Here is an 8,649-nt window from a genome sequence, read left to right as displayed (position 1 = left end):
ATCTGTGAAATAGACAGACCCTAAGTATTTCATCACCATTTTGAGTCTAGGAAACTTTAGCTCTTGAGCTTTTTCAAACCAAAGTAGGGTAACAAGTTACAGGTTGAATAAAATCTTTCTGGACTTATAAAGACCAAGGTAGGATGGGGTAAACATACATACAAGTAATGGATGAAATATTAGATTTAAGTTTCTTATTGATTGTATGCATTTAAGCAAATCTACCTTTGTGAATATTTTTTTATCTATTACTTTGAGATTAGAGTCATTGATTTGCAGCAAATGACTGATTTTATTTTTTCTTCCTTGAGGACGAGCAATATTTTGATTGGAAATGTTTGATAGTTTCTGAAATGAGCTATCTTAGTGTCTCTAATCTCACTCGTTTAGAATGTTTAATAGGTTTAAATGTCTATATTTATAGGAACTCAAGTAGTACATGCATCTCGAAATGTTTTCGGTCGTTCGGGGTTAACTTGCAAAGGAAGTTTGGCACCACGACACTGCGCGATACCAGCACATTACGCAAGAGATAGAAGCAGGCATCCGGCGATAGCACTCGCAATTTCAGACGGAGGTGCTAGCGGCAAGTTAACCCTCAAAAGATGCAGCGTTGTTAGTGGTGTTGTAGTGCTGCTGCCAAATATGAGAGTTTAGGCGATTTTGAGAGCATTAGGCTCGGTTTTGGCCATTTTCATGATATTTCTTGGTACTCTTGCTTGTAATATAATTACAACTCAATCCATTCCATTTCCATCCATTACGGGCCCTAAATGCAAAAGAAATTTGAAGTACTAATGGAATTGGAAATGCCCTAAAGGGCCGTCTTTTTTAGCCAAGAAAGCAGCTGCTTATTTCTATCCTAATACAAAATCGAGATCTTGTTTATTTTGGTTATTCAACTCTTTTTTTTATTTGGGTGCTAGGGGAATTTAAATTTATACCGTTGATTGTTGGATAAAATTCAATTCAATATATAGTGCATCTTAACAATAAACTTTTTCTTTTATTTATAATTTCTTATCTCGTATGTATATATACGCACACACTACACATGCACGGACGTGGATATGTATGTTAAAAACCAATATATTTGGAGTTTAAATCATCCTACCTCAATTGAACCAATTGAAAACATATGCCTATAAAGATTAAGTGCAAATTATGTTATTTTGTTAAAGAGTGTAAAATGAAAATGTTAAATTACAAATTTAATCCCCAAAATATACTTTCAAAATTACAATTTCAATCCTTAAACATTCATTTTCTAGAGAGAAAAAATTCAGATCTACTAGATCATAAAAAATTTAGATTCCTATTAGACAATATTTAAATTTATATCTCATAGGTCATTTAATTTTATAAAATTTTGAATTTGTCAAAGATCTATTAAATACATCATAAAAAATTTAAGGACTTATTATACCTAAGATTAAAAGTTAAGACTTATTTAGACATTTTATAAAATTTGGAGACAAAAAATAAATCTGAAAGTTCAGAATCTAAACTAGTAATTTAACCAAATTAAAAATTAAATTAAATCAACCAAACCAAACCAAACCAGCCGAACTAACCCAACTGGTTTGGCGACCTTTTAGCTATTTTTTTTTTTTTTTTTAAGAATAGTTTGTATACTGTTTAGTTTAATTTATATACAGCAAACTGCAAAGTAACCTCCATGGTTAACTTTTTATTTTGGACGAAAACCAAAACAGACTGTAAATACTTTAATTCTGAAAACATGTCTTGTCCACAATACAGTACATATTGATAATTTTTTCTTATTGACATCATTTTTATTATACAAACAACTTTTATTATACAAACTCTACACATGATTCCAACAGAAACTTGAGCCACATTTGATGAATGGCAGCACAACATAAAACCAAGGCATACAAATTTCCCCACAAACTATCAGCATAAATACCAATTACAAGAATGGGAGAAGAGTGGAAAATACCTATCAACAAGAAAGGGCAGCCCAATTTCTGGATCAGATCTGTGGACTCACTCAGATCAGTTCATGACTGAACTCTTGTGATTGCTGAGGAGATTCCTCCTTACCATATGATAACCCAAACCCGAAAGGGAATAATGCATCCTGCAAATTTTCAGCATGGACTGGGAGTTGCTCGACCGTTCTAAACCATGTAACCGGTAATCGGCCAGTGAAATCATAATCTCCGAAGATAACGTCAGTGATTCCGCTTCCTTCACTTCCAGGAAGCCAAGCAGCAATCAGAGCTTCAACATTCTCCATTACTGTTGGCTCTAAAACTAGGGGTCTTCCAGATATTAGAATTACCAATGTGGGGATTTTGCCAGCAACTGCTTTTACAATGTCATTTCCACCGAAGGGTATCATAAGCTTGGAGTCGTCGCCAGTGAATTCGGCATATGGACTTTCACCAATAGCCACAATAGAAAAAGATATATCTTGATCATTCAAGCGGACTGCTGATGGATTTTGCTCATATATTACTTCTGTTTGGTCTCCAACTGCTTCTTTGATTGCATCTAAGATGGTGGTACCTAACAAAGATGACAATCACTTAATCCTTTCAACCAAGAGACCAGAGGTTCAAGTGTTAGAATGTTATACCAACTAAGAATAAAAAAAGAACTCTAAATTGAGAAGAGATGCATTAAATTATATACCAATGGTGATTCTGCCAGTCATCCCATCCCAGGAGATTGTCCACCCTCCACACTGATATCCAAGATCATCTGCATGTGAACCAGCTACAAGAATCTTCTTCGCTTTCCTGTCTAACGGAAGAAAAGGTTTTGTTGGGTCTTTTCCATTTCTCAAAAGAACCAAAGACTTGCGAACAGCTTCTCTCGCTAGATCTCGGTGAAGCTGAAGGGAAGTTTTTTTTTTTTTTTGGGAAAGGAAACAAACGTTTTCATTGATATAATGAAAAGGGACCAATGCTCGGATTACAATGAAATAGAAACAAGAATAGAAATACTAGGAAGTACAAAATAACTAATCGAAGAAAATAAAAGCACTCCAATTCAAATATATATCTTGAACTTGGAGAGAGAGCACCCAAAGGAAAGATTTGCATAACGAATACTAAAATGTTTGAAAAGGAAAACCTTTTAAAGTAAGCACAACATAGCACAAGAACTTGGTTTAGCTCAACTCCAATTACTTCACTGTTGATCAACCCAAGCCCCCAAAGGCATTTCCTACTCATGGAAATGAAAAATAACTCATCTTCTTTGATTCTCTACATAAGAGCCGCTAATGTTAGCTATACAGCCTATACTATAACTTCGCATCTGAAAAGACACATGACAATTGAGTGTGATCTCTAATCTTTTCCCTTGCATTTTATTGTTTGAACAAGTAAATCAATAAAACAGTTGATGTAACTAGAAGATCATGGATGAAGCAAAAAGTGGCCAACTTGAATCAATTTGGCTGAAGGGATGAATGAGATTTATGTTTCACGAGTAAGTAATGCTGCCTCATCATTTCACGAAAACAGTAATCACAAATGTGGAACAGCTACTAGTCTACGACAAAGGTCAGAAACTTGCCTTGCAACCAACGACGTCTAGCAATGATCTATCACTGAAAGGATGTTCAAAAACACCAGCAACAAACTTCACTCTCAATATCCGTTCAACCGCATCATCAATCCTAGCCATTGGAATCCCCCCGGATTCAACCAGAAATAGCAAGTCCTTGATAAAATTTTCATATCGAAGGGGCACCATAACCTGCATATCAATTCGTCCTTTAAATGCAAAACTCAAGTAACCAATAAAAAGATGAATTTGTAGTTTAGGCCTTAAACCCACCATGTCTATGCCAGCATTAACTGCAGCAGAAATGCACCACCGATAGCTTGAGCCTCTTGGTTTAATAAGCCGATCAATTCCTTGCCAGTCAGAAATAACAAAACCCTGCATCGAGTAATGCCAACACAATGTTACAGCCATTTGCCTTAATAGAAATCGAACTCTAAGGGAAAATATAATCTCTTAGAAAGCTACAACTTTGAGGATGACTACAAATTCATGAACACTCTTATTGTACCATCCTCACTCTAACGATACATTTTTGTTAGATGATATCGTATTAAACTTGCCTTTACCTATCAGTTTAAACTTTTGGGTAATTGGTGAGTTAAGATTGATCAAAGGAGGTGGTCATGAAGTCTTGTGTTCAACCCCTACAATATTATTTCCTTCCCAATTAATATTAATTTCCACTTATTGGGTCTTCTAAATATTTCAAGCCCACAAGTGAAAGAGAGTATTAGATGATAGAGAATTAAATTTGTCTTCACCCATCAGCTTAAATTTTTTGGTCAATTGGTGATTTAAGAATTTTTTATGATGTAATGGATGATGAAAAGCCAACTTGGGTCTGAAAAGTTCACACACAATAAATAAGTTGCAGAAATATCACTGTCCAATGTACCTTAAACCCAAGTTTATTTTTCAACATTTCCGTCAGCAAAAAACGGTCGGCATGAAGCAGACGCCCATTCCAGCTAGAATAAGATGCCATAACAGTTGAAACTCCTTGAGCAATACAGTCCAGGTAAGGAGCCATATGGATCCTCTCCAAGTCATCGTAAGATGCAATGGTATTCCCTTCATTCAAACCTTTATCTGTCCCCCCATCTCCAACAAAATGTTTTGCACATGCGATGACATTATTTCTAAGGTAAATAGAAAGAATGAATCAGAGGGAATCTTTACAAGGCCAACAAGAAATAGTAATTCAAAAAAACAAGTTGATGCAGACTAATTATGATTATCATTATAAGTGGAATCAATGAAGCATGACCAGGAAATATGGATAAAGTTTTCTTTATACCTTCCAGCTACAAACGGATAGCCCTTTGGGTATCCTTCTGGCGGCTTCCCCTGCAACCCTTCAACTAAAGAAGTCATTTTTCTAACAATTTCAGTATCTTCACTGTAACTCTCATAGCACCTTCCCCATCTAGGATCTCTGGATACCTGACAGACTCATTTGTTGTGAATACACATTGCACTCTGATGGTACATACAAAGGGAAGCATATAGCACATTAACAAATAAAAGACTTCTCAGTAGACCATTCTCCAAACAGATGCTTTCTCAGAACATGTGCTATGGAAGGAGAAGAAACAATAAATATAATGCTTTGTGAAAGTCAAAATGCCCAAGAAGAGTTAATATCGTTCTTTGGGTAATGTTGGTAGTCTTTAAATTGCTCTTCACTCTACAAACGAAGCTTCCTTCTTGCTGATCATCTCCTTCTATGTGTCAGTATTGTATGGCTAGTATTGAAGACCTTCAACACCTATTCCTTGATTGTGTTTTTCAAGTCTTGTTAAGGTGCTTGTTCTCTATCTTTTGCATTTAGTGGGAGTTTGAAAATTCGTTTACAGGTTACATAATTCAGTTATTGGTATACCCATATTTGAATGATCAGATGCGGTTAAAAGCTATTCCTTGGTTTGATTGGTTTGCAGCTTGCTCGGATGAAGGCCTCCTCTTTGTGCTAAGTTCCAAGTCTTTTGCAAGAAGATTCTCTATTCAAGGTTTATGTTTAACTTGGAATGTCTTTGTTTTTCCTATTTAGTTCTTTGTTTTTCCTATTTAGTTCTTTGTTTTATGGTCGAAAGATTTTGTCTTCTTTTTTTCCTTTACACTTTGACCATTAATCTCATTTCATTAATTCAAGCAAAAGCTTTGTTTCCTTATATTCATAAACACACACATTTATATTGTACAGTTATGCATGTCTACTTACAGCAACACAAGGGGCAAATGCGTAGTGAACACCACTCGCTCTAACCTCAAGAGCTGTTACTGTCCCAATCCTTCTAACCAAATCAGCATCTCTATCATCCATTCAAATTACACTGAGATTCTGGTAAAGCCAGAGGAAAAATAATAATAAAAAGAAAAAATTGAAAGAGAGAAAGGACGGCTCAAAGTTGGCATTTTAAATCCTTCTATAGTTTTCTTGAAAATAAAATGTGCCAGCATATGCATTTCTAAAAAATTCAGCAACTTAGGAAAAGGTCAACTTCATTACTTCGATATCTAAGTTCAGTTTTCTTCCTGACGAGAAAAGTTGAATGGTAATGTAGGCAATGTTTTTTTTTTTTTTTTTGAGAGTTACTGTAGGCAATGTTAGTATTCCTTCTGTAATCTTGGGCAGTGCCAAATCCATTTGGTTTGCACTAAAGATGAGTTTGGGATGATTTCGAAAGGGTAAAAGGTGCTTTTTTTCCCTCACTAAAAGCACTTTTCAAACTTTTCTTAAAATAAAAAATTGTTTGGAGGGTTTTTTAAGAGAAGCATTTAGTTAGTGATTCTTCCATCAGAAGCCATCCCAAATGGCCCAAGATAGAGTTGGCAGTGGCAAATGTATAGAAAATTTCCCAATAATGTGGCAGTAATAGGCTCCATAAAAGAAATATTTAATAATTATGCAGGGCCATAAATAAAAAATTATTATATCTAATAACTGTAGCTCTATGAAATTTTCTCGCATGTGTATTCTCTCAGCTCTAAAAGCCAAAAGGTCAATGGCGAGAATCATAAGATGGAGATTGCCATAAAATCGCAGCTGCGTCAGGACAATTAAGCAAGAGAATACAAATCAACTGTTAGCCAGTTTACCATTTCTCAAGTCTGTCTGCATCCCAAGACACTTCATCGTATTTTTCAAAGTCCAATCAGAAATACAAAAAGAGCAATACTGGGTGCATTTAAAACTATGCACATCTTTTTGCAGTTCATTCCAATCACACAATAACAAAGAAGAAAAAAAAAGTTTAATATGTTACAAACTGTGGTTGGGGAATTGAACAGATTGCACAAAGATTGGTGTAGTTCAAGATGCAACTTTTAAATAATTTTCATACAAGAATCATATTCACAAACATTTTCAATGCATGCCAAGCAGATATAAACATGTATATAAACTATAGAGAAGAGAAATTATGAGACAATAGTACAGTTCACCCAAATGGACCCAAAATAGAATCCGCCCCACCTCTTAAAACTTTTTTACCTTTGGTTGCATCATCATCATCGAAAATTACCGAAACGACCTTAATGTGCAAGCGTGTCGGGTTCTCGACTCTCAACTCTCGCTCTCTCCTATGCATCCTTGCTTTCTATCCTTACTCTTAAGTCTCAAAAAGAGCCAATAAAAAAGAACAAAGAACAAAAAGTGAGAGAAAAGAGCAAGAGAAAATAGAGAAAGTAAGTGAAGAGCGAAAAAATCTAAACCCTAAAGACTAAAGAGCCAGAGGAACGAGAGAGACATACCAACCCACATGCACAATATTCAAAGTTGTGTTTTGGTAATTTCAGAAGCCAAAAACATAGTTTCTAAGAAAAAAAAAGGGTCCGATTTCATTTGGACCCTCCAAAATGGATCATCAGTATCAAAACTATTTATACCTGGTGGCTCCAAGGCCAACATTATGAGGAAAAATGGTAGCACCATAAACATTGTTATTTCCATGAACAGCATCACTCCCATATATAATTGGAATTCCAAGACGCGACTGAAGCGCCGAATACTGGAACCCGTCAATCATGTCTGCCCAATCCGACGACAAAGCTTCATGGAAAGGAGCGCTACCACCGGCGTTGAGAACGCTCCCTACAAATCCATCGGCCACAAACCACAACAATCATCCAAAGAAATTGAAGAAAAAAAGCAACAAAATATGGAATTCAATTGGCAATCGAAGCAGGTACCGATCGCGAAATCCCTAAGCGCAGAGGGAGTGGCCACAGTGCGCTCAATTTGGGTCATCTGCCCGATTTTTTCCCTCAAAGTCATCCGTGAGAGAAGATCTTTGATCCGATCTTCTATGGGCGCCCTAGAATTTCTATAGATACAATCGGTGGCCTCCATTTTTGTCTCTAAGAACACCCAACTCGACTCGCTATGAAGGCGAGAGTGAACTCCAGAATGAAGCTTACAAGCGCAGCTTTCTATTATAGGCGTTGACACGGCCAAGTCTCAATCAGTCAATTTTTACGATTTTATTTTGCTTTTTGTCTTTTTGTCTTTTTGAGACAACATAAAAACCGGTGACCGCCCACTACTCCCAAGACACCTCTCAGTCCCTCATTATTAAACGTATGTTTTCAAATGATTTTACACGTCACAACTCTGTGACCACTCTTTTGGAGCAATTTTTATCTATATCATTTTTTAATTTTAAATGAAAACTTATATCAATTTAAATCTTAAATTTTTAAGTTGTATCAATTTAACCTCCAAACATTTATAAGTGTATTCAGATAAAACATAATGAAAGATTCAAGTTGATATAATTACAAAAGTTTAAAGTTTAAATTGATACATTTATAAAAAAAAATTAGAATTTTAAGTGATATAATTATTAGTTTAGGGTATAGTTTATTATCAAGTGTCTATTGATATCCTTCGAATTTTAAAATATAACTCTTTGGATTTAGATATTTGTTCAGATATGGAATACGACAATCTGCTAGATGATTTATACATGGAATGCATTAATTCATTCATATATTAATACAATTTATATATTAAAAAAAAGACTTTTCAAGTTTACGTGTGAGATATTAGGTAATAGAGGTGTGGTTATTCAAATTTTCCATTTTACAAATATATATATATAT

General features: G+C 35.1%; 1 protein-coding gene across 10 annotated transcripts; it reads right to left on the bottom strand.

Annotated features, from left to right (window-relative positions):
- Window positions 1-1,714: 1,714 nt before the first annotated feature.
- Window positions 1,715-8,006, bottom strand: LOC120082769 (beta-glucosidase BoGH3B-like). Of its 10 annotated transcripts, none has more exons than XM_039038065.1 (9): window positions 7,738-7,994; window positions 7,435-7,639; window positions 5,768-5,858; window positions 4,844-4,989; window positions 4,442-4,685; window positions 3,817-3,921; window positions 3,553-3,735; window positions 2,662-2,863; window positions 1,715-2,535 (listed from the first exon to the last, which is right to left on the bottom strand). In XM_039038065.1, exons 1-9 carry the CDS (start codon window positions 7,895-7,897, stop codon window positions 2,015-2,017), a joined length of 1,857 nt encoding a protein of 618 aa, XP_038893993.1. In that variant the 5' UTR covers window positions 7,898-7,994; the 3' UTR covers window positions 1,715-2,014. The 10 variants fall into 10 exon arrangements, 6 of the variants coding, with proteins under 6 accessions (XP_038893993.1, XP_038893994.1, XP_038893995.1 ...); XR_005483272.1 differs by having other exon boundaries at window positions 2,394-2,535; window positions 2,662-2,772; window positions 7,738-8,004; XR_005483270.1 differs by having other exon boundaries at window positions 2,394-2,535; window positions 2,662-2,768; window positions 7,738-8,003.
- Between the last annotated feature and the right edge of the window lie 643 nt (window positions 8,007-8,649).

The sequence above is a fragment of the Benincasa hispida genome, chromosome 8 (assembly GCF_009727055.1).
Source record: "Benincasa hispida cultivar B227 chromosome 8, ASM972705v1, whole genome shotgun sequence".
Lineage (NCBI taxonomy): Eukaryota > Viridiplantae > Streptophyta > Magnoliopsida > Cucurbitales > Cucurbitaceae > Benincasa > Benincasa hispida.
This window is presented reverse-complemented; position numbering and strand designations above follow the sequence as displayed.

Coding starts and splice junctions, on each gene's coding strand:
- LOC120082769 (XM_039038065.1), bottom strand. CDS start 7,897: ATGGAGGCCACCGATTGTATCTATAGAAATTCTAGGGCGCCCATAGAA. Junction 5,859..7,434: donor GTTGGCCTTGGAGCCACCAG/GTATAAATAGTT, acceptor AATGGATGATAG/AGATGCTGATTTGGTTAGAA. Junction 3,736..3,816: donor TTAATGCTGGCATAGACATG/GTGGGTTTAAGG, acceptor ATTGATATGCAG/GTTATGGTGCCCCTTCGATA.